This window comes from Seriola aureovittata, chromosome 3 (genome assembly GCF_021018895.1).
Source record: "Seriola aureovittata isolate HTS-2021-v1 ecotype China chromosome 3, ASM2101889v1, whole genome shotgun sequence".
NCBI classification, from domain to species: domain Eukaryota; kingdom Metazoa; phylum Chordata; class Actinopteri; order Carangiformes; family Carangidae; genus Seriola; species Seriola aureovittata.
The window spans coordinates 26,342,707-26,368,209 of record NC_079366.1 but is presented as its reverse complement, the minus strand read 5'-3'; the positions used below and the strand labels follow the sequence as shown (position 1 = coordinate 26,368,209).

At 41.0% G+C, this 25,503-nt stretch overlaps 1 protein-coding gene across 2 annotated transcripts; it reads right to left on the bottom strand.

The window, feature by feature from the left end:
• Positions 1-3,829: 3,829 nt before the first annotated feature.
• Positions 3,830-20,286, bottom strand: micall2b (mical-like 2b). Of its 2 annotated transcripts, XM_056372395.1 has the most exons (16): positions 20,028-20,285; positions 18,271-18,319; positions 15,626-15,767; positions 15,355-15,542; positions 14,988-15,115; positions 13,013-13,750; positions 12,698-12,906; positions 11,631-11,694; positions 10,956-11,092; positions 10,708-10,772; positions 10,005-10,128; positions 9,664-9,766; positions 8,463-8,536; positions 8,242-8,356; positions 7,415-7,461; positions 3,830-5,802 (listed from the first exon to the last, which is right to left on the bottom strand). In XM_056372395.1, the coding sequence occupies exons 1-16, from the start codon at positions 20,168-20,170 to the stop codon at positions 5,726-5,728; spliced, it is 2,403 nt and encodes an 800-aa protein (XP_056228370.1). In that variant the 5' UTR covers positions 20,171-20,285; the 3' UTR covers positions 3,830-5,725. The 2 variants fall into 2 exon arrangements, with proteins under 2 accessions (XP_056228370.1, XP_056228371.1); XM_056372396.1 differs by lacking the exon at positions 7,415-7,461 and having other exon boundaries at positions 20,028-20,286.
• Between the last annotated feature and the right edge of the window lie 5,217 nt (positions 20,287-25,503).

Here is a 25,503-nt window from a genome sequence, read left to right as displayed (position 1 = left end):
TGAGGGGGGTCCCAGGGCTGTGATCGCTTTTCCAGCGCTGTCGTCACAAAGACACACTTATACTCAAACAGCGCTCCTTGTCAAAACACAGTGATGGAGGCTCAGACACAAAAAAATAACAAAAACAAATCAGAAAGCAGCGGCTCAGTCGCAACCATTTTGTTCCACCGTGCAGGCATGCATCATACCGACACCAAAAATCACTTTGCTATGGATTCCACACGCATCAACCCCCTCCTTCCTCTTTCAAATCTGTCTTCACTCTTAAATCTGTCATCGCTTTTACACCTTATCGTCACTGTTTTTCTTAAGCACAACATATTGTGCTGCTGTGTGTGAATACAAAGATTTTAATCCAAGCAAAGTCTAAATATCTCGACGTGGAATATATTTTTTTTTCAATAAAGCAGCTTTCTGCACAAAATGAAATCACAGCACTGTAAACTTCCACATGTGGTTCGTTTTATGACCTCTAACAGGTTTGTATGAACTTCAGATGAGGAAGTCACACTTTTGTGAGGCCACTGTTAAGGCATCTATCTATCAGATATTTTTGCAGTGTCTCTATGAACCAATTAACAGCTTCTAGCAAAATCTAAAATGGCTTAAAATAAAAGCATCCCAAATACAAATACAAGTACTTCATGGTCATAAGTATGTGGATACCTGAACATGACACCCATATGTGATAGCTGAACATCTTCAGAAACCATGGGTATTAATCTTCTGCTAACTGCCAGCACTCCTCTGAGAAGGCTTTCCATAAGATTTTGGAACCAGGCGGCGAGGATTTGCTGATTCAGGCCCTCATGTTGGGCCATAGGGCCTGGCTCACAGTCGCTGTTGCAGTTCAGCCCACAAGTGTTGAATGCGGTTGAGGTCAGGTTCTTCCTTAGCAAACTGGGGAGACAGTATCTTTACGGAGCTCACAGCTGCCACACAGTTGCAAGTCGAACAGGGGTGTCCACAAACTTTTGGCCTCATTATATTTGTATAGTGTAGCTTTACGTGCCGCTATTCTCTAATCACACATGATGCATTTAATGTAATTGTTACTGTAAAGGCAACAGTCCTAATCAAAGGGCGTCATGGCTAAAGTGGCAACTGTTAGCATTTCAGTTTTAGCTTGACATTAGTGTTGCTAAGTTCATGAGGTCGTGTTTACAACATGCTACGACAAATACACAATTTACTCGACATGCAGGTGGTTTAAGTTGTTAAAATAGTTTCTAGGTTCAAAATCAGCAAATTATTTTATGTTTCCTCTTGCATTTCAAAGCTTCTTTAATCAACATTTATTTGCCAACAACTGATTAGATAACCAGTCACACAACCAGCAACATTAATGTTTTGGTTCACTCTCCCAGCTCTCACCAATCTGTTTCCAGTGACAACAAGCAGCAAATAAGTACCAAAAGCACTTCCTGTTAGCAACTAGCATGCAAACATAGCGAAGCATTTAGCAGCTAAAGAGACAGATATTTCCCTCGAGAGTCAGTGGAGACTAAAACACAGCTACAGGGAGGGTGAATATTGGACCAGGATTCACTAATAACACAGCTCTAAATTAATGCAAATATTTGTTAGATGTTTATGTTAGCTACATGTGTGAAAAACAGCTGTTTGCTAACGTCATGTCAACATTGTAAGGTGATAATATGCAAATGTTGTTTTGTGCTGCAAAAGTAGCCAAAGAAAATGTATAAATGCTGGTTTAATATACAGGGATAATGTAATGAAAAAAGCTCATCATCATTACTTTATGTCACAACTCTATGTCACACTTGCACTACAAAAGTTTTGAATACCACATTAGTGGGTTGTCACGCTAAACACAACCCTGTTTTATTTATCCATATAACCGTAACATAACCATTGATCACATCTCTGCTGCTTGTTAGGAAAGACAAAGTTAAAAAGGAGTGAAGAGGATTCACAGCTTCACTCTTAATCTTAAAAAAGAACGAAGAGAAGCACATAAATGTGTGTGAAACAACAAACCAACAGATTATAGTGTTTGCCGATGCCAAGTTTATATTATTTTAACATGAATTAAACAGATACGAGCTGTGAACGGTTGAATCACATTATGTCTGAGCAAGAGTCGAGCCTCAGCGAAAACTCACTAAACTGTTTAAAAGTCTGTGTGAATAATATGAGAGAGCCCACTGTGTTATGTAAATGAACCACCTCTGAAAGGTATATTTACAGTCGGCACTGAAACCCCAGTGTCCCGCGTTATAAATGTACCTTATTAAGTTGACTTAAAGGCACATTTTCACCCCAAAGATAAACATGTTCCAAAGTTAAGCAGAGACACGACTGATTCAGACACACAGCGGTGCAGTGATGGAACATTTTATCACGGTTTGAGGAGGAAATCAACAAAGGTTTTCACACATAACAACAGGAACAGATGTTGCCTTTAGAGAGGAAAAGATTACACAGTTTTGTATTTTCACACTAAAACATATAAAAAATAAAAAAAAAACAACAACCAGAAGCTAAAAGTCAATTTCCCTCTTCTTTTCTTCTTTTATTGTTATTTCTCTCTTTTCCTCCTCGCTTCTCTAAATGGATATTTTAACTGTCGCAGACAGAAACTGTTCTTGTGTTTGCGTGTGTTTGCGTGTGTTTGACCTCATCGCTCACACACCCTGTGTTTCTGTGGTTGTGTTGCAGTAGATTAGCAGCTGTTTGAACTGACAGCTTGTCCACACAGTCTTTTTCTGCGTGTGCACTCACGCCTCGCCTGTATCTTTCACACAAATCTTAAAGGACGCACCTGAAAATCTTCCTTGTCAACTTGTATTTAATGCAAAATAAAATATATAAGATTTCTGTATTTTCTCAGTGTCTTTACAGTTCAAAGATTAAAATTTCAGTTGTATATTTTGTTCTCTGCTACAGGTCCAAACTACAATGTCTTCATTAGTGAGATGAAAGATGAAGAGTGATGAAAGTCAGATGAAAGGCTGTGGACTCCCAGCTTCACCCATGACAAAACATATTCACATATAAGGATCGGGAAAAAATAACGTAAGAGGATTTACAGTTCATGCCAATATCCATCTTTTCCCACTTACACATGATAACGTTTATATTCTGGCAATAAATATGACACTTTTGTTTCACCCCCTTACTAATTTGTTGTTAATTAAAAAAGTATATGTCATATACTTTGAAATTGGGATATTGGCTTCTATCTGGTTGTAAAGAGTTTGATGTATTTGTAATGTAGAAATGAACATGTTTCTGTGTCAGACAAAAATGCAAAAGACAGATCTTCTGTAAATAAGATTCCAGGATTGTTATTGGTATTAATATTAACAGGTTACCAGGGCCATTTTTTTGTGACATGCAGCATAAAGAAATGCAAACCAAAGACAACATGTGTATTGTGTCAAAGGGAGAAAAAAAAAGTGATGAAAGACTAAGTTTGAGGCGACAGAGGATGAGGTTTGTTCAACCTGAGTCCTGTGGTGAGAAGACGAGGAAAAATACAAAGCTGAGAACTTCAGTTTTCTTTTAAAATACAAATGGAAAAAAAAAAATAAAAATCCACACGTAGCTAATGTTGTGTGTGGGACGAGCCTTCAGTCTGTTATTTGTAAAAGACCAAAGCTCTGAAGGTTTCATGCGCTGAGAGCTCCAGTCACATGGAAAGGCTCATGCTGCCTCCTAGTGGTTATACAGAGGAAATGCACCTTCTCCAGAGCAGCTTTTAAATGACCAACTATAAATCCTGCTTAGGCTAAGTACGGTTAAAATATGGTTACAGTACAATTTTCCATTAAATATGAATAGAAACAGAACAATGATCCGTTAATGATGTCGTACATTTATTACTGCAATTTATTTCAAATCCAGGCAAGTTTCTCCATTTAATAATCAGACTATTGTGAATACCAACTTTATACAATATACACAGCTGAGAGTCAATAACATTAACATATAAACAATATTTCATTTCATATAGTCCAAACTAGTTCTCTTAAAAGTGAGTGGTTTGGTCACAACACAAAAAAATAAAAAATAAAATGCTTCAGTGCTTCTGCAAAAATGACACATAATATCACAACACAGGAACATTAAACGGTTAATTCAGCTGAGAAATATGCAAAACATGTACAAATCCAGATCCAATATGGACAAGTTCTCTCATTTCCAAGACTCACAAACATCCAGTCAGAGAAGTTAAACCTGTGTGTCACATGACGCAAGAACAGACTCCTGCGTTTTCCTCCGGTCCAACATTGAAAACTAAAAACTTCCCCTACACATTCAAGTATAACACCATTATAGAGCAAAGTTAAACAGCCAAACAAAAAAAAGCATCATCTTTCTTATGTTTCAGCATCAAATGTGTATTAAGTCTTTATCAAGTGTAATATGTTGAAGAGTTTATAAAAATGTTTTTTACACAAGTATCAGTGTATACATGTATATATGATGAAGAAAGGCTCAAAGGTGCACTTACTAATGATTTAGAGCTTTCAACTAATTTCCATTTCACTCCATTTCTGAAGGATCCCAGACTGAATGAAGACTGTGAAATACTGGCGAAAGCTCTGGAAGATTAATAAGTACCTTTGAGCTTAGAGTCTCTAATATCTATTGTTTCCAAAGGTCAAGACTGGACGTCTATGCGCGTATCACGGTTCCTAGATCAGTGGTAATCGCTTAAAACGAAGCCATGTCAACATGGTCGCATTAAACCGCAGCCTCAGACTAATTCAACCACAGAATGATTTTTCCTTCTCAGAGTCTTTTATCTCATAACTTTTAGAGGCATGAAGAGGTAAAATTATATAATAATTGAGGAGATTAAAAAAAAAAAAAAAAAGGCTGAGCGGGAGGAGAGGAGGTATTTCCTGTTTAACCATTACACAACCTCTTGAGAGGATCTCGACCACCGGGTTGGACGCCACTAGTCTCGTAAATATCATTACATAATATAGAGTCGGTTTAAAAAGAGCTTTCTCAAAGCGCAGCGCTCTAAACAAACTTGATATTTTCCAAGAAAAATGTCTGTGTCGCGTTTGCCCTGAACAGAAAAACACACAGAGGAAGACATTTGTGGTTAAAAGAGAAACGCAGTTCAACATGTGCGACAACAGCAGGGTCAGAGCGCGACCCTGGAGTTAGTCACAGAGTCAACGGCGACTTGTAGCGAGGCCTAAACCGTGACCAGGCAGCATGAGACGCCTGTCTGACCTTTGTGATGCGTCTTGTTCCGTATTAACTTCCATTAGCATCAGTGTTACTGTAAACGCACAACATTTCAATAAGCAGAACAAGCAAGGAGATATTCACAGACAGCGTGTGTGTGTGTGTGTGTGTGTGTGTGTGTGTGTGTGTGTGTGTGTGTGTGTGTGTGTGTGTGTGTGTGTGTGTGTGTGTGTGTGAGCGTTAAGTAGACAGATTAAGACTAGAGGGGGATTAAAACTAACAACTGGAGCACTGAACCCAATCACATCACGGCTGGTGAGTCATTAACCCCTCAACATCATCGGTGTGTGTGTGTGTGTGTGTGTGTGTGTGTTAATGTCAGATCTTGAGTGATGCAGTCGACAGAGGGAAGGGCGTTTTTCCCAAAAGCACTGAACATGACGGACTGACTGTCCATTTATCCACTGTATCCCATGAATCACAGGCTGAGCACGCTGACGTTAAGACTACAACAGGAGCAGCAGAGACATCAAAGGAAGAAAACTCCGGAGCATCATCCCTCCTTCTTGTTCCCCCAGCTGAACAGTCTGGCCACCGGAGACTTCTTCTTTGGTTTGTCCTTCTTTATGTCTGAGAGAGAGGGGGAGAGAGGGCTGATTAAAGGAGATAAACATTAAAAGTGAGGTCAATAATAGTGATGCAATTTTCTTTTTCTTTTTTAAATGGAAGAAAATTTGATTTGAAAATGTTTGCAGCAGAAATGACAGCTAATTATTTGTTTTTGCTTTACTCAGGACTCTATTATCATGGTCCTGGAGGACTTTCTGATGGAACTGGGATATTTCAGTCACTCAGGTCACTGCTGTGTGAAATCTGCTTAGTGATTAGAAAAAAAATTATCAGTTCCAGTCTGGGAGCTATAATGTAGAACAGCAATACCAATGCTAGTCACTCATCTATAGATATCTTCCAGCCATTAGTCGCAGCACTGAGCATCTTTGATTCTACATGATCTGTGTCCAAAATCTCTGCCTGTTTTTTTTTTTAACAAAGAAATCACACATATTTATGTTGTTTACATCCATGAGTTTGTACAATTTGGTGCAGATTGAGATAATAATCCGGATCTGGTGGAAGAAAAAGCTGAATCTGCACCACATGCAGAGTTGATTAATAGTAAGTAAGAGTGCACGTGGCACCAGCAGCATTTAGGAACATGCAAATAATTAATTTACACAATAGCAATAATGCACAAGAGCATCCTAAACTCTCTTCTTACTGACAGAGCGAAGGAGAAATAGAAGCTGTGACAAAAGTTGTGTTTAAACTTTGATTGTAACTTACAGCAACTAACTATTGTTTTCATTATCTATTAATCTGCCGATGAGTTTCATGATTAATCGGTTCTTTGTCCCATCAACAGTCCAAAAATGTAATCAACTATAGAAATAGTTGCCAATTGATTTTCTGTTTATCAACTAATCAATTAATCGACGAATCACTTTGGCTTTAAACGCGTTGTTAAGTCTTTTTCCATCAGTGACACTTCAAAAAGCAGAAGCACTGTTCCCACGGTTCCTTGCAGCTTTACGGCCGTGGCATTAAGGAGCATATAAGTTGCTGTGTGTGTGAAGTGCACGTGATGCAACATGCGTGTAAACTATGATACGACTTTACTCAGAGTGGGAATGAACTGTGAAACTTTGGCATTAACTTTATGAATACATTAAATTGAAACGGCTCATCTTTAGCCCACGGTCGGCATTCGCTCACTGTAACATACCGACCTTTCACTAAAGTTCAATAAATCTCCTCAATTTCAGCCCTGCTTTCCCGGTCATGAATTGCAAATGAAGCCGGCTTTAACTCTATTCTATCAGAGGGTCAAATTAACCGGCTGCATTATCCATTTGTCAAACAGGAACTCCTCTGACAAAAAGAGGGGGAGCATTTTGTTTGATGCTTTTTCCATTAACAGTCATTAGATCAAATGAGATGAAAACATCGGCCGGTGGCGCCCTTACAAATGCAGCGCAGGTTCTCACACACACACACACACACACACACTCTTCCATAAATCGCAATGAGAATTCTATCTACTTCAATTAGAGGCGTCCATGATGGAAATCCTCAATTGGATAATTTATAAACCAACTAAGTTGCAGTGACACGGAGGTTGTGATAACTAATGAACAGAGCGGAGGGGGGTCAGACGGCCTGTGGAGGTGGTGGAGACACTCACTGAAATTCATCATCATCTTGTTCAGCTGCTCGTCCTCCTCTTCCTCTCTGAGAAGATGAAGCGAGAACGCACAAAAAGTGAACACAGATTAACAACAATTCACACCCGTGTGAGCAGATACTGTGTTTATACATTCATGTCTGTGAGGCTGAAACTGAAACTGATGTTTCTTTTATCCATTACTCATCAAATGTCAGAACTCAGAAGGAAAAGGTGAGGTCTTTTAATTTGCTTGTTTTGTCTGACTAATAGTTCAATATCCAAATATGTTGATTTTACAGTGATGTAAAACTGGTAAATGGTGAATAGTTGGCATTATTTTCTCAATACACAACTTAAACCGTTGTAAAAATCATTCAAATAACAGCTTTGGCATTACTATGGGATGGAAGTGCTGATGTTGAGCTAGTAGGGCCCCTTCTTAAACACAGTCCCCCAATTTTAGGATACCAAAATATATTGAACAAATAAAAATAAACTTTAACAAAACCGTCATGTCAAGAATTTGAAGATAAATCAACAACAACGACCCGCAGGCGTCAGCAGACCGCTGCGAGTGCTGTGCTGGACCTGTGCTGCAGCAGTCTTCACTGAGTCCGGTCGTCAGGCAAGTGAGAGACTCAATCAGTCAAATCAGTAAAAAAAAACGTCTTGATTTAGACTCACAGTCTGAAAACGGGGGACTATGTGTTAAAAAGAGCAACAAGTCCTTCACTGTTCACCCAACATGGATGTAAAGCACACTTCCTCTGACTTCCTCTGACTTCCTCTCACTTCCTCTGACACCACATGCTGTACTACCTGATATCATTCGTCTCAAAACGCACCTGAGTCTGTCCTCGTCCAGACCTTCTACGATTGCGTTTCTGTCGTTGACGATCTCCACCAGTTTGTCCATCAGCTCCTGCTCTCTCTTTCGGTCCCTGGTTGTTTTCAGATGATCTGCACACGCATGAAAAAAAAACAAAAAACAGACATATTTTAGTGTAAGATTGTCGATGCGTTTCGTGTTCTGCATTGTGTTGACTGCGCTCCTCTGAACGCTCACCTGGTTTATCCATCAGTCTCCTGAGCTCCTGCTCCACGCTGGGCTGCTGTTCCTCCAGGTCCTGGGTTCTTCCTCTGCACATAAAAACAACATGCACATACAAATTAAAGTTGTTCATCGTATCTGTTTCCAGCACCTAGAATTGCTTGTCTTTAGTTGTTTGATAAATTTTGTTTTGCCTCAATTCCTCGGTCCAACACATATCTATTCATCTGGGCCATTACTGTCCAAACACACTTTCACTGAGATGCAGTTGAAAGCTTTTACATCTGCAATTCAGATTCTGATTAAAAGCTTCTAAACATCTGTTATTAAAATGACCAATTTAGAGGATTGTGACCCCGCTGGAGATAAAGTATTCTCTATTAAGGAAATAATTGCGGTGCATGTTTGCTTTTTAAAGGACAAGGCCGGTGATTTTCCAATGAAACGACCAAAACCCACTTCGTAATCATCTCTGCCTTCCCTGTCCTGTGTGTGTTATTCAGCCCCACGCCTAATGGCTCCCACTGAAGACGTAAATCTTTTTTAAAAAAATAGGTCACAGATTTAAAATTTAATTTAAAGAAAAGGCTAAATAATTTCATGGAACAGGTGAGCACTGTAGACTTTTGCAAACATTACTCAAACAGGAATAAAAAGTGCTTTTGTCGGGGACTATTTTCAGCTGTGGATTAATACACATTTGCTTCTATAGTGAGTATTTATGGCAGCATGACTGTGCATGTGGGATTGATTCAAAATAAACTACAGTGCCCATGTTCATCGTAATGAGGGACTATGTCACTGATGTCTTTTTAGTAGTTTCTAGACAACAGTGGAGCTCTGGATGAGCTACATCAGGCGTTATAGCACAGTAAAGTGTTAGTCGGATCATTTTCACAGAACCAGCTGACAAATAAATAAATAAAATATGACCAGGCTTATGCTTTAAGCAGCATCCTGCTTCTCACTCCTCTTCCACTGCAGCCAGTGGGGGGGCGGTCTGTCCTGTTCCAGGGCGCCCCGCTGGGGGCCGGAGGAGGGAGGACACTGGGAATTCAAACTGTCAACCTTCTGGCCACAAGTCTGTTTCACTAATCGCTATAAAGTGGCATGCCCCTTTTCTAAGTGTGTTCATGTGTATATACTGTCTGTGTGTGTGTGTGTGTGTGTGTGTGTGTGTGTGTGTGTGTGTGTGTGTGTGTGTGTGTGCACTCACATGTAGACCAGTTCAGACTCCCGGCGCATGGCCACCTGCTTGTTCCTGATCAGGTTGAACCACTCGACCATGAGCTCATCCATGAGAGAGTCATCTTCTCCCTCTGACACACAAACACACACACACACATATATAATCCCAGATACACACAAACAAAATCCTCTAATCTGCTTCCTTTTGCACCTGTCTAAAGAGAAGGCTCATAAAGAGTGTGTGTGTGTGTGTGTGTGTGTGTGTGTGTGTGTGTGTGTGTGTGTGTGTGTGTGTGTGTGTGTGTGTGTGTGTGTGTGTGTGTGTGTGTGTGTGTGTGTGTGTGCGCGTGTGTGCGTTCATCATCTCACCTTCCTCGCTGCTGCGGAGCCGCACCTCCAGCTCGACTCCTCTCTTCTCCAACTCGTTCAAATTATTTTCAATGTCCTGAAGCTCCTTAATGATTTCATCTTTGGGAATGTAGTCTTGTTTTGTCTACGGGCGACACACACACACACACACACACACACACACACACACACACACACACACACACACACACACACACACACACACACACACACATACACATTACATTCAAATATAATGTTGTTACTTAAATAATAAAAATAAAAGATTTCACCTGTTCTGTTGGTAAAAAGATACAAACTTTATTTACTCCTCTATTTATCATAACTTAGTTCATTTTATTTATCAGCTCCTTAATTTTCCTATTATCAATTGGTTTTTTGCACAAGTTTAATCACTCCACATTCACGTTAACTTGCTAACTTAGCTAGTTTAGCTAACTAATTTAGGGTTAACCCTAACCCTACTAACACAATCGAGTGATGTGACTTCCAGTGTTGCTGCAGTTATTTCTTTCTTTGTTTAAATGATATTAATGTTTTGATTTCATTAGTGTTTCCACTGTATTTGCTGCAAAGAGCACCAGGTGACAGAGTCCCAGTGAGGGCGAAACCCAGCTCTTTAACTAATATGTCTGACTACACACAGACATACTAAACAACGCTTTCTTTACTGCAAACTTATTTCCCATCTGAGGTTCAGTACCTTTGAAGTCTTTGACTCCAACTTGGTGCCATTTGCAGATTGTTCTCTCTGACCATTCAGAAATCCTGAAAAAGAGAGAAAGAGAAAATGCAAAATAAATAAATAAATAAATATGAAAAACAAGGACAGAAGAGGTTCCATGGGAGGTCAGACTCATATTTAGGCAATCCTCAGGAAAACCGTTTGTGTTTTTGTCCCACTCCTATTTAAACAGAGCAACATTACAACACAGATGTCCATGTTTTTACCCTCGGATGGTGCTGGAGTGACTGAGATGCTCGGGCTGGGAACAGAAGAGGAGGACGAGGAGGGGCCCACGGGAGGCTCTGAAGTTTGGGACTTTTCAGCTCCGTTAGCCCAAGGTTTAGGCGACTGTGGAGCCGCTCTGTGGATTGATGGAGAAAGAGAGAAAGAGAGTCACAATTTAATGTCGTCATTGGCAGTTTATCCGCTACTCTAATCAGTAACCCTGCGGTCCTTGGTCTTGATTCATGAGAGCGAAAGGAAAGGTCATCCGGGGGAAGGAACTCTGAGCGCTGAGCATATGTTGCACCACGGAGGACTCTGCTCAGTCCTGACACCATTTGGGGCTCACATGCATGTGGCGGAAGAGGAGAGACCGAAAGCAATGACTACAGATGATGGCCGAGCCATTTGGAGGAGCAGCAGGTACAGGCTTCCTGTGGGAGGACTGGTTGGAGAGATGGATGGAAGACTGGATCAAAGGACGGGTGGATGGACAGGACATCAGGGGGGGAGAAATCCCTCATACAGTTAATGCTCAATGATGTTGATAAGCTGTGATCCCGCCCACGTACAGATGCTCCCTGCTGTTATGACGTCAGTCAGTAACGGAGAGGAATGAACTAGAAACACTGAATACGACGACAACTCAGAACTAAAGTCAATAGAACAAGTCTTACTTTGTGTCTTTGCCGACAGGTTTGAGCCTGGACCTCCAGTCTGCAGGAGACTCGTTTTCTGACGCTGTGGACGATAAAAACATCAATTGAAACTTCAGCGTTTTTCACTTTCTGGTTCAGTTCCTTCATCACACCATCGTAGGACCCACTATCCAATGTCACTTCCTGTTTTTATTGGTAGAAAGAGATGCCATTTACCAGCGACAGCAAGGTCAAACATATACAACAATATTACAGAAAGGTTCACAGTAACTCTCATGGAGCACCATGGAAATAATCACCGGAGAGGAACAGGCTGCTGATCAGTCAACGCACAGGGTGAAGTAATGACGAGGTGTCAATGAGGCGTCGATGAAATTTCTAAATTATGGATGAATTAACCCAAAGCTTTTTACCCAAAAAAGGACGCAATTATTAAAGAGATGTCTGTAAAACTTTGAGTGAGTTCATTCATTATCGACCTTTCAGTACAGTCTGCAATAAAATAATCCCTGGTCAAAAGCTACTTGCCAGCTTTTTGGCTTTCAACCACATGTCACAGTCTTCTTCGTGTACAATTAAGTATTTAGAGAAGAAGATTATGAGATGCAGAAAAGCAGGTAAGAAAAAAAAACTGCTGACAGAATCCTTTTTTAATTTGTGAATTTCTATTTTTAAATATCTGTAATAATAAAAAATAAATAAAAAAAACAGTTCCCAGAGCCTTGAAAGCTATTTTTACGTTGACATCATCTCAGAGTTAAGTCTTTGGAACAAGCTGACGCACATGGAAGACATATGTGCTGTGTGAGCAGCTTTCTGTGGAATGAATGGGTGCTATTCTCTCATGCAGCCCGGTATTCGGTTCTCGTCATACTTCCAATGAATTTGATGAGTCACAGACAGTTATGCACCAATCACTGTGATAATGTCGCCCTGCCCATGTTAATATTCTCTAAATAACACAACACATATCATACCACACACAGATGTGGACACCCCCCCCCGCTAACATAAGAAACTGACGCATGCTTTATACCAAGCTTAACCGCCACCTATGTACAGTTGTGGAAATGTTTGAATTTAACCTGAGGTGTTGTTGGGCGATGCGCTGCCAGGCTTCGGGCCTCCTCTGTCGGGAGTTCTGGCTCTGAGCCCGCTCCTGTTGGCCGGGTTCAGAGCAGAGGTCGGGGCGTCCGGAGGCTGCAGGTCGGCGAGGAGTGACGGGTCTGCTTTCAGCTTCAGCCTCCCTCTGACTCTCTCTGGCTCCCTCTTAGGAGTCTCGACCACAGGGGGTCTGGTTAGAGGGGGTGAAGTATTATTAAATGACAGACGCAGGATAAACAGTTTAACGGAGGGAGCGTGTGTTTGTGTGCGAGTGCGGTTGAGGTTCGATTACTTACTTGTCAGTTTTCTTCGCCTCTGCGGTCGCCCACGATGGCTTACTGCTGCTGTTGTTGTTGTTCTCCTCAGCCAGTGTCTTGGAGATGAAAGCTGCTGCTGATGCTTTCGCCTTGTTACTCTCGCCGTCTTGCGGTTTCAAACTCACCTTTCCACCTTCACCTTTACCCAAGTTCACATTTGTGTCCTTTCTACCAGCACCGCCAACATTTACGACCACGGTCACAGCCTGACCTGCTGTGGCCTCCTGGACCTTACCACTCACATACGGCCCTTTATTTACATCCACACTGAGGGACGCGGTCTTTTTCTCTTCATTGTTAGTGTTGCTGTCTGACTGGAAGAACTTGAGCTTGGACTGCTGCGTCTTGGCCGCTGTGACGGAGCTGCGAGGGGCAGCGACGGGCCTGGTGTTGATGACGGAGGTGGTGGTAGTGAAGGTAGATTCAGAAGTAGTCCGTGACGCTGCGGGTTTGAAGACAGAGGCCGGCTGACTCTCTTTAGCAGTGGAGGAGACGCTTGAAGCGGGGCGGGAATAAGACGAAGGAGAATAAACTGTGGAGAAGCTGGGAGGAGTGCTGTGTTTGTCCGTCAGCCATTTTGGTCCCGGTCTGTAGGATGGCTGGGTCGGAGTAGCTGTGCTGGTTTTAGTGGAGTCTGGTAGAGGAGTGAATTTGGAAACAGGGGTGTTTGTGGGTAAATCTCTGAAAGGCACTAGTGTGTTTGTAGGTGATAGTAACCTGAAAGACAGAAAGCACACATCACACATAATGGTTACATGGAGTTTCCCAATTAATAATCCCTGTTCCTACAAACTCCTCTGAGCCGCTGGTTCCTCACTCATTGAAAACCTTAAAACTCTTGGCCCCTCGCATCTGACCCCATAACAATACGACAGCAGGGGAAACGTCAGTCAATTTTTCTTTTTTGTTTGACGTGAGATCACTTGTCGATTCACCATCTGTCTCTTGACTCTCTTTCCTTTCAACTCTTCCTGTTGCTAAGAAGCTATTCATTTCAATTCTCTAGTTTTTACCATGTATGTAATCTTTCAGCGCGTCATCAGACTGACGAAGCAAACAAGTAAACTATGTGGTCCGGTGGCGACAACATATCACAGTGATAAGCCTTAGTACGAGAAGAAGGAAAAGAACGAAGAGATTTTAAACATTTTTGATGTTTTTAAAAGGTCATTTCATTTTACCAGAATTGTACTGTTCAGTCTGAATGCACTTCTTTAATATAACCATAATTCAATGAATTCTGGACAATATAATATATTGTCCAGAATTCATTGAATTATGGAATCCAAGTATTATATTATAATACTTGGATTTCCCGCATCTGTGGCAGTCAGGATGACGGAGACATAATTTTCCATATGGTGAGGAGGTGATTTCTGTTTTTATATTCATCACCATCAGCAATTTCTTCTGGACTAAAAGGAAAGAATTACTTAACAAGTACAAGAACAAGTACCTAAATGAACATTATACACTGGGATCAGACTCAGTTAATAGTATAATTAAGTGACTGTCCATACACAGTAATTCACAAACTCAAAAAGGTTAGTATTAAGTTACTCTGTAATAAAGGCGATTAGGAAATGAAAACTGTAAATGTTAAAGCAGGAAACAAATAACTTGTGAAATGGACACACACTTCACTAAATGGAATAAACTATATATACAATAAAAGCCTTTTGGAAGTTAATGTTAAAATTCTGTTTAGAAAGTAAATGAACAATCAATCAAATAAGGAAACAGGATTACTTTTAGGAAAATTTAATCATTTAAATAAGTTTTTCAATGAATCATTTAATTCCATCAGTTTATAATCCTTCATTAAATTCACAAAGTCATTAACTGAGTGAGTTGGTAAAAACTGAACAAAACTATTATTCTGGAGACACTTCAAATACCACCGACTTTAAGGATTAGTTACTCATTTTCATCTTTGTGTTAGTGAGGCACTTACTTTGCACAGTTCCTGTGATACAGCTTCCCGTCCACTAGATGTCGCTGCACCAAGTGAACGTGCTTGTTGCAGGACACACATTTGTTACTCAGTGTGCCCGTCTGATGGGATTTCTCAATCACAGCGTCCTAGAAAAGGGGGGAGAGAGGGTGAGGGAGGTAACATCAAGAGGGAACGACAGCTCGATCCAAGTTTTCACTGCTGTAACTGATCGGAAGCAATTTGGTGCAGACACAACACGAGACGTGTGGAGGTATTTAGCTCATCTTTGATGTTTGTCCTGATGGACTTCCTCATCAAAGCGACTTTTTTGTACATATGCTGGACACTTGGTGGTTGCGTTAAGTATCCAGACAGCAACTTTTACCTGCGTGGCGTTTCTGGTCTGTTTGGGGGAAGGAGACGGCCTCGTGATGTTGGAGGAGGGAGGCGGGCTGTTCTCTCTGGCAGGCTTAGATGAGGGGAACACCTTAGCCACCACCGGCTGGTTCTTCTTCCCGGACGGTCCATCTGTGGGGCCGTCAGCTGGACGCTTTATACCTCCCATACCACCAACTGTGCGCAGAGACGCAGATAAAGACACGGATCAGACGAGGGACAGAGGGAGAGCGGGGACACACTGAGACACTGATACTCACTCGGGGAGCGTCCATGGAAGTAGTTGTAATACTGCGAGACGTATGTCAGGATGCTGAGGCGGTCGGGAACCTTAAGGGCCACCATGTCTTCTGCATCCAACAGCGCTGGAATCCCCAACTCCTCCTCCGCAACTTTGAACGCCTGCAAATAACATTGACTTTATCCAACAAAACAGAAGAAGCTCAGGAAAGGGGTTTTTTTGGGGGGGAATCTAGACCGACTGGCCAAAGATGGGACAGCGTCAATAAATCAAATACAGGCAGACCGTCTGACTCAGCAGCACCTCAGAGACTTTCTTGCATCTTTGCAGACATGACTTTGTTGCATGTTATTAATATCCACATGCACTGTTACTGTCCCACAGAGAGTTTAACAGTGATGTCCACAGGATATTTTTATATTTGGTGAATTTTCAAGAAATTGTTCCTGTGGATTAAATTCTTTTTATGGCTCTTTTTATGGAAAAAAAAAAAAAACAAACATGACTGAAACATTTAATTTCTAATAAACTTCTGACTGACACTGTGAAGGAATTCAACACTTTCTTTTGCTTGCTTTAACGTGCAGACACACCTGTCATACATGAGACAGCAGTTAATGTGGATGTGGACATATTCTTTCCTCTTCAAAATAAAAGTTTTATGTTGTCTGGGTCTTGGATCCTGCATATCTTCCAACACAAGTGGCCTGATTGTGACCACAGATTACATCTACACCTCAAGTGTTAAGAGAGTAGTGAGTGAGACAGGAATTCCCAAACACATTCAGCGACTCCATGGAAGCAGGAAAAAACAACAAGCAGAGGCAGGCCGACGAGCACCAGAGGCCGAATTTAATCAGTAATCAGAGGAAAGAGGGAGTCATAAAGCCAACGTTTACTCTGCTGTGGCCTATGACACTTTAATCTCTTACAGCTTTTTTTCGTTTTATTGACCAACCTGTTCTTTGTCCCAGCTACGATTCAGAACAGTGTCAGACAGTTACTGCTCTTTTTTTATCATCTATTATTCTCTCACAGTTCAAAGAACAGAAGTTTGCGATGTTGAGCTTTTGTCAGTCCCAGCGCTCAAGAGTCCAATCATGAAGCTCTGGGGAGAAAAAGTAAAGAATGCAACAAAGCAGCCAAAGTCAAAGCCCCCACACTGAAACACTCTGAGTTTGGCAAAGACTTCTCCGCTCTCTTCTCCTGCTCAATTTTGAAAATTCCCTGTTACCCAACATCAAGTGGTGCTGATGCAATGTCCAGAGCCAACACACATGTAGAAGCTTTATGGCTGCAAGGTATTACTTTCATTGTTGATTCATTTATTAATCATTTACTGTATAAAATGCCCGTCACAAGTTTTGTCTGAACAGCAGCGGAAAGCCAGAAGACATCCAAATTGGCAAAACAATCTTAGCTCCTGGGCTACTTAATGAACTGGCTGTTCTGGAGCTTTCGACTGCACCTCACAGTCTTCATCATCAACATCATCGTAATTTGTTATCACGTAACCAACATTCTGCACTTAAGTCAAATGATGACATCTGAGAAAACGTCCTCCACTGAAGATGATGAGGTCATGTTGAAAGCATTTGAAAAAGTCAGTAAGTGGATGTTGACTTAAGATTTAATTTAGCAAATATACTAAATCCCACATTTAAGAAACACCTGTCAGTATAATGCAAGACAGTTCACCAGCACCACAAACTGCAGCCTCCAAATTGATCATATAATTGAATCAACAACTCTGTAAAACTGTTTTAGCAAAAAACTCAACATCACAACCTTCAGTTGGATTTAATGCAACACTGTTGTTTTAGACTGAATTACTTTATGCTAGGTGTATCTACAAGAATGACATCTGAGTGTATTTTATTCAATCTACCCCTTTAACAGTAATGTGTTGAGCTGTTTGGTGTATTTTGATTAAAAAAGGGGATTAAAACATGTTTATGTTCCCTAACTAAGGAATCAAAAAAGTTGTTTTGGTAAGGATATATCAAAAGATATCAAACAATTGGTATTGCAATACCTAGCATACTTACAGCATCTGCAGTATCTAGCATAATATTTTTTACATATAACTTCCCGCTAACAAATAATACTATGTACTACTATGTAGCATTACCTAGCATTAGCGCTTTATAATAGTGACTATTTAATGAGATGAGATGAATCACTTATGCAAACATGACTAACAGCTACACTGGCTGTACTTGGAAACAATGCTTTGAGCTAAATGCTAACATCAGATTACTGACACTACTTTAGCATGTTAGCCTTCTGACAATTGCTAATTAGCACTAAATGCAAAGCACTTCTGAACATGAATGTTGGCACCAGATTTCATGCAATCCATCCGGTGAATAATCACAAAAAACTACAATTGTCAACCTCCTGGTGGGGGGGTCATTTAAGCCATTAGGATTCATCCTCCTGGGACCATGAATGTCTGCGCCAAACTACACTGCAATACAGCCAACAGTTGTTGACACATTTCAGTTTTGACTGACGTGGTGGGCTGACCAACCGAGATGCTGCCACGGCTGGGAAGTAGTTTGGTTAATTGGAGGATCAGGATTTAAAGACCTACTTGGTCAAACAAACTACTCATTTCAAACAGTCACAGATGGAAAAAAGCAGAATGTAAACATGTCTCACCAGTTTGTTGTTATCGTAGACATTTTCCTTCTTCAGTGAATCAAAATTGCTGCAACAGAGGACAAAAAACATGAGTAACAAAACACATGTGATCCAACTTCCCTTCCTCATTCATGTGTTTACAATCATCATCGACCAAAACATGTGTCATTTAGTCATGCACTTAACGTCTACATACTGTGTATCATGACATTGACAGTGTCACTAATCAGTAACATGACCGCTGGATCACTGATCTCATGCTGCAAAAGTGAAACTAACAGAAAGCTCAGCCTGCATTCATCACAGTCACGGATGTGTCTACATTGAATAAACTGGAACTAAGCCTTTAATCAATGTTTAGTGCTTACATGTTTGTAAAAATAAAATGTGCTCTCGTGCTGGTCTGGCTTCGGGTAAAAACTGGAGCGGAAACAACTGCGGCAGCTGTGTCTCTCCTTGAAATGAAAGTACCACCACCGTCGGCCATAATGAGCTCTCTGGAACCGAACCATGCATCTCTTATGTGAAACAGGCCAAAGATCAACTGGAGATGATGAGTCAAGTCTCTGGAATATCTAATGTTGACAAATCTTATTCAGACCATCTTGACCCAAAACACTTAACAGCTGTCAGTTACAAATATAAACCTTTATTCCTTGGTGGAAGTTCCCTGCTTGTTTTCCAAGATCAACTTTTTAAATCTGAAGAGATAAGATAAATTCCCAATATCTGACTCTGGCTCCAGATTGGTCAATGATCGGTCAGTAGATAGAAAATGAATCAATGTAAATTTTGATCGTTGTTTTAATGAAGCAAAAACTCCAAACGTTATCTTGTTCCAGTTTCTCAAATGTGACAATCTGCTGATATCATCATGTTTTCACTGCTCTCTGACATCTTGTTGTCTAAAGTTAATAATTTAATCAAAAATGGCCAGTTCATCATGACGGTAATCATTAGCTGCCGCCCTTAAAACTGGGTGAAATCCTTTCCTTGTCGAACAGCTGAACTCCAAAACATTTTCATTCTGGCTCCAGATTCAACAAAGATGTTCAACATGTTGGCAAACTGGATGAGATCCAATGAACAGCAGAGGTTTGTGCAAAAAACATAAACACAACCAGAGTTTCTTTTTTTAAGTCCAGGTCCTTGATGTTAAGTAATTGTCACAAGTCTTCATAAGCAAATTTCAAATCATTCAGGTCTGTGAATGCAGCGACCAAGTTCTTTCAATGCATAGTTCAGTGATTAGACGTGCCTGTAACTGTCTAATTTTATGTATTTATTTTCAATCATTTTACCTGGTCAGTCTGTATCAAGTCTGAATATCAGGTTTTACGCCACAGCTCTTCACATTATATCACTAATTATTATAGAGGTGCATAAAATGTCCAGTCACATTAGTCAGGTAAGATTTACAGAAGAATACAATCCAGACCAGATGTTAAAACACGCAGACTTCACTGCCTGTGTTAGGTTAGTGTCCCTGACTGCAGACCCCCTGGGCGGCAGGGTGGTTGTGTATTGGCCTCTTGGTCCACAGCTGAGCTCCTGATCCTGCTTTTCCTGCAGACTCGTGAAGTTTGGTCTCTTTCATCAAGCTACTACTGCAACCTACCGTAAAGCAGAACCAAAGCACTCCCTCTTCCCCAAACACTTCACGTGGTAAACCACCAGGATCCAGGCGACTTTAACTGAATTGTTAACAATATGGGACGCTACGAAACTTCACTCAGTTCCTGTTTGTTGTCCAGTCCTCTGGTTTCACTACTTACATGATATCTGGTCTGTGTTTGTGGATGAGGGCGCAGAAAGCCAGACCGTCCCTGAAGGACGTGGTCATGTTGGTGATGGACACATCCCGGTAGCCCTCACACTGGATCCGGCACCACTGCTGCAGCGCCTTCACGGCCGACATCCCGGAGCTCAGAGCCGTCCACACAAGCTGCTGCTGGGGCCGTGTGGTGAGCGCAGCAGCGCGGCTGTAGAGTCACCGAGCTCCCCCCACCTCCTCTCTCTCTCTCTCTCTCTCTCTCTCTCTCTCTCTCTCTCTCTCTCTCTCTCTCTCTCTCTCTCTCTCTCTCTCTCTCTCTCTCTCTCTCTCTCTCTCTCTCTCTCTCTCTCTCTCTCTCTCTCTCTCTCTCTCTCTCTCTCTCTCTCTCTCTCTCTCTCTCTCTCCTCCTCTCTCTCGCTCTCTCTCCTACAAACTTCAGAAACTTTCCACAGCAGCTTGGACACGCTGGATCCGGGAAGTGACAGAGAGCAGGAGTGTGTGTGTGTGTGTGTGTGTGTGTGTGTGTGTGTGTGTGGGAATCACCTTCTCTCCTCTGAGGAACTGGAAAGAACCTGGATGTGACACCTGTGAAAGGTCGATAATGACGTTGCATGGGTGGAGTTCCCGCCGCCTCTGTTTCTTTTAACTCTTTGCGTGTTATTAAATGTATGGCTGACACACTGTTTGTAAACCAAACCACATGTAGACAAGATTTTACAGATATGAGGTCATGAGGCCACCACCACACAGTTTCTTACTACAGCCGCCAAAACCAGAATTCAAACATTTCTTATAATTAACTACTAAATTATATTTCATGTTTATTTTATCTCACTGTTGTTTCAGAGGGTTGTCCAAACTGCCAGGACTATAATCCTGGAGGAGAAATATTTAATCAATTTTATTTATGTTGGCTTTTGACTTGCAAGGGAGGCCTAGCTTAGAGCATGAGGAGTTGCAGACAAAACAATACAAAAGCGCACACATAAAACCTACCATGTGTGTGTTTCATCAGTGCTTTGTGTGCAATTTTTGTGTGCAATTGTGTAACGTTAACTCGGATAAACTTGGATGAACTCGGATAAACCTGGATGTTAATGTACCAAAATATCAAAAACCTGGATATCAGTGTTGCAAAGTATCAAAAACCTTGATATCAATGTTGTTAAGCATCAAAAACCTGGATAACAATGTTGCAAAGTATCAAAAACCTGGATATCAACATTGCAAAGTATCAAAAACCTGGATATCAACATTGCAAAGTATCAAAAACCTGGATAACAATGTTGTTAAGTATCGAAAATCTGGATATCAACATTGCAAAGTATCAAAAACCTGGATAACAATGTTGTTAAGTATCGAAAATCTGGATAACAATGTACCAAAATGTCAAAAACCTGGATATTAACATACCTTTGGCTTCCCATTGAGGACTTGCAAGGGAGGCCTAGCTTAGACGGGAGCATGAGGAGTTGCAGACAAAACAATACAAAAGCGCACACATAAAACCTACCATGTGTGTGTTTCATCAGTGCTTTGTGTGCAATTATGCAACGTAAACTCTACCTGAGGTCATTAAAAACACTAAACATGCAGAAACAAGGCGGACGTAACCTTACTGTCCTCAACACTGCTGAGTCACCTCCTCACTAAAAGTCCACAGTTGCCTTCGCACAGGCGTTGCCATATTTACATGTGTGTATTTGCTGTATTGCTATAGGACAATGTAACATTTATTTAAGGGTTGTAATGTGTAGCTATTTCAGTAAATAGAGAATGAACTGTGAAACCAGTTCACCGGGTGTGGTTGTTGCTTGTGTGAGTCAGCTTGTCCTGTCCTGTCCGCTGGGTGTGTTGAAGGAGGCGGGTGGAGTCTTTTCACAGAGTTACCTGACACCTGCACACATGCTCTGTTGAAATGCAACAGGCTGAAAACAAAGAGGAGCCGTGCTTTGTTTTACTGACAAACACCTGTGTACATCGCTGCGCCCTCTTCCCTGCAATGTTATGTTTGTTTTCGTCTTTTGTCTGCAGGATAATCTTCACATTTCTGTGAAGTCTGGTGGAAAGTTCGGCCATGGGCAAAAAAAACAAAGTGATTAGTTTGGTTATAGATAACGCCACCATTAGGTTATTCATACAATAATTCACCAAATTTGATTAAATGGCCAGTATGTGGGATTTTACTGGCATCTAGATTGAAACCAACAGAACATCCCTCCCCCCACCCTTTCTTTTCTTCGTGGCCTTCAGGGCCTTCAGAGTTTTACACGAAAGGCCCCTCTAGAGGTTTTGGGCTGCTGTAGAAACATGGTGGTACAACATGATGGGCTCTTTGGAACAGGCACCATTCACTATATAGATATATAGGACTCATTCTAAGCTAACAAAAACACTGCGCTTCTTAGTTTCAGATGATTATACATTGATTAAAACATGATTATGGATATTTTAGTCCCACACATATTATATTAAATCTTTCACGCTGCTCCTTTAACCCCTGAAAAGGTTTTTCATTTGTTTTCTTCATATTCAATCATTTTCAATTAATTGTCTTCACAGTTATTGTAGGTGTTTAATATAAAAATTACATTCATGTTGAATGAGTTCAGTAAACATGTAAGCATCAAGCAAAATTTCATGGTATTTGGTCAAAAGGCGGCGCCACAGCAATGTGATGCATTTAAACCGTCACAACTCACGTGACTTCAAAGTCGCACTAATCAATATTTTACATTGACAATGGATCAAATGTCATGTGTAATCACTTGTAGTGGCACATTCTGACCTCAGCCCTATTTTAGTGTCTTTCAGCTCTTTGTTTTGCCTGTTTCTGTTCTCTCACAGCAGCTCTAGACGCTCACTGGAAACCTTCTGATTCAACATGATTTCATTAATCATGATGTTGACATCCTTTGCATAAACTTGTACTTAGATATTGTAACAGTGACGTATTTAACCACATATTACTCCATATTATTTCCTCTCTATGTCATGAGGTCAAACTACTTCTTTCTACAAGTTTCCATGTTTTGGCACCATCAGACGTTACTTGTCTGCGAGATGCAAGCTGTACATTCTGGCCGGAAAAACTTACACCATCAATGATGAATTAAAGCTTCAGACCATGGGTGTGAATGTGTAAGCTGGGGATATGTACTGGACTTTGACACCAAAACTGGATTCTGGGAGGAGCAGACAATGATCAGGAGTCTTTGCACATCAGAAACACAAGCATAAGCATAAGCACAGTGTTATCTGAAGCAAAAGAGACAAGTGCAAAAAGGAAAGTAAAAGTAAGAAAAGTAAATCTGATAAGAGTAGATGTTGGGCCGGTTGGGGCTGCAAAACTTTGGGAAAAACCCAGCTCCAATCGCTGTAGGTGTACAATCCAAATACTGTAGGTCAGAGAGTGAAACACCGACCGAACAACAAGAGGAATCCTCAATAAAGACTTTAAAAGATTGTTGAAAGATCCAGTTTTATTGCAAAGGGAAAATGGTTTCTGCTTCCAAATAAACATTTTTCATGTATTCACATTTTTTTCTGCATTTCAGTGGCAATATTTGTAAATGAAAATGGAAGAATTCCTTAAAATGTATTTTATTGCTGCTGCAGTGACATTAATGCTAACGTGGCTTCACGGACGGTGATGTGGGTCTGAAGTATCTCAAAAACTAGAGGATGGATTCAGATGAGACATTCAGGGTCTCCACAGGGTGAATCTCCTCTGGTACCATCATCATGTCAAATTATATGAGTCCAATATACTTTGGTTTTGGGCAAATGTCTGCAAAACTAATGACAATCACACCAACCTCAGATATGTTAGCATGCTAACGAGCTAAACTGCAAAGGTGAACAGGGTAAATATTTCACCTTCTTCGTGTCAGCAGGTTAGCACGGTGATAGCTTGAGTACGGCCTTACAGACAGAGACACTAAAATGGCTGGACAGTCTTGTTTGTTGATGAATGCTGAGTCAAGCAAAACAAATCTAAACTTTTTACTTATTAAACAGCCCGGAGGATCATCTGTGTATGATTACATGAGTTGCTAATTTGTGACACAGTGAAACACATAATCGAAGTCAGAACTCACAAAAAAAAATCATTTAACTTCACAAAACTGGTGGCCTGAAGAGAAGTTGGGAGCACGCACACACACACACACACACACACACACACACACACACACACACACACACTTAAAAGGGCTGTAGCGTGCTGTGCTCTTTTTGTCAGTCCCACAGCACTAACTCAAGTGTTAAAGAAAACCTCGGGACAGAAAAGGAAAGCATGAATCGAACAAAGAAGCTGCATTTAGCCCTTTTATGGCTCCCTAGACCGTCTTGCACAATAACCATTTGTAAAACATGATTGAAGGTTACTTTATTTTAAAACATCAAAATTGGTATTTCATTATACAAAAATAACTTACTTTTGTGTTTGTTTTGTGCAGCTTTCTGTATGAAATATGCAACATAAACATGACTAAACATGTCAAAACAGGCAACCTCAGGAAGCCCAGACTGAAACACTATCTGGCAATAATGGGTTTTTTCTCAGTTATGTGTAAACCATGACGGTAAATCTTTTTTTTTTTTGCCTATGAAAATCTGTTTTAGTTTTTCCCTAAATGTTCCCTAAAATTCCCTGAAAGTCCTGTGAAGTCCTGCGCTTCCTCCCTCTCTCCACATGCTGACACCCCCCACGTACAAATACTTAATCCTCCCAAATCCAGACAGGAAATGCCCTCGTCAGTAGAGCAGAATGCTTTTGACAGACCCCTGCTGTTCTTTCTCTTTCTGCCCCCCCCTCCCACTGAATGATATATGTGCCCTACACAAACTGCCATCTGGAAACAGTTAGCCTGTGAACGTTTGCACAGAGCCAAAAAAACATGTCTATCATGAGTTCATCAGTAGTGGAGGATAATTCAAGCCTGCTATCACAGGGGGAATATGGGACATGTTGTTTGCTTTCACTTTCAGGGGCTGATATGTGTGTGTGTGTGTGTGTGTCTTCATGTGTTTGTATGTGTGTGTGGGTGTGTGTGTGTGTGTGTAAGACAATCAAATACTTGTTTAGTTTCATGACTCATGAGATCCAGTCAAAGTCTTGGCTCTGTGTCACTGCTTCTCTCACAGTTTACTTCTTGTTTTCTGGTTAGTTACTCTGGAGAGCTGCACATACAATTAATTCAGTTCATTTTGAAGAGACCAACTAATGCAGCTCCGTCCTCAGACGACCCGCGTATCTTAATGACAGACATCCTGTGATTTTACTATCTACTTCACAAAGACTTGAAGACCCCGGTCAGGAAATAGAAAAAACACAGTCAGTAAGAGGCCACACATGGACGGAAACATAAATAAAAGTTATATTTCTCACATAGAGGAAAGTAGAGGAAGTGATAAGAAAGACCAGCTCAAATGCCTGATGCTGTGAAGACAACAGGAGGAAAAAAAACTAATAA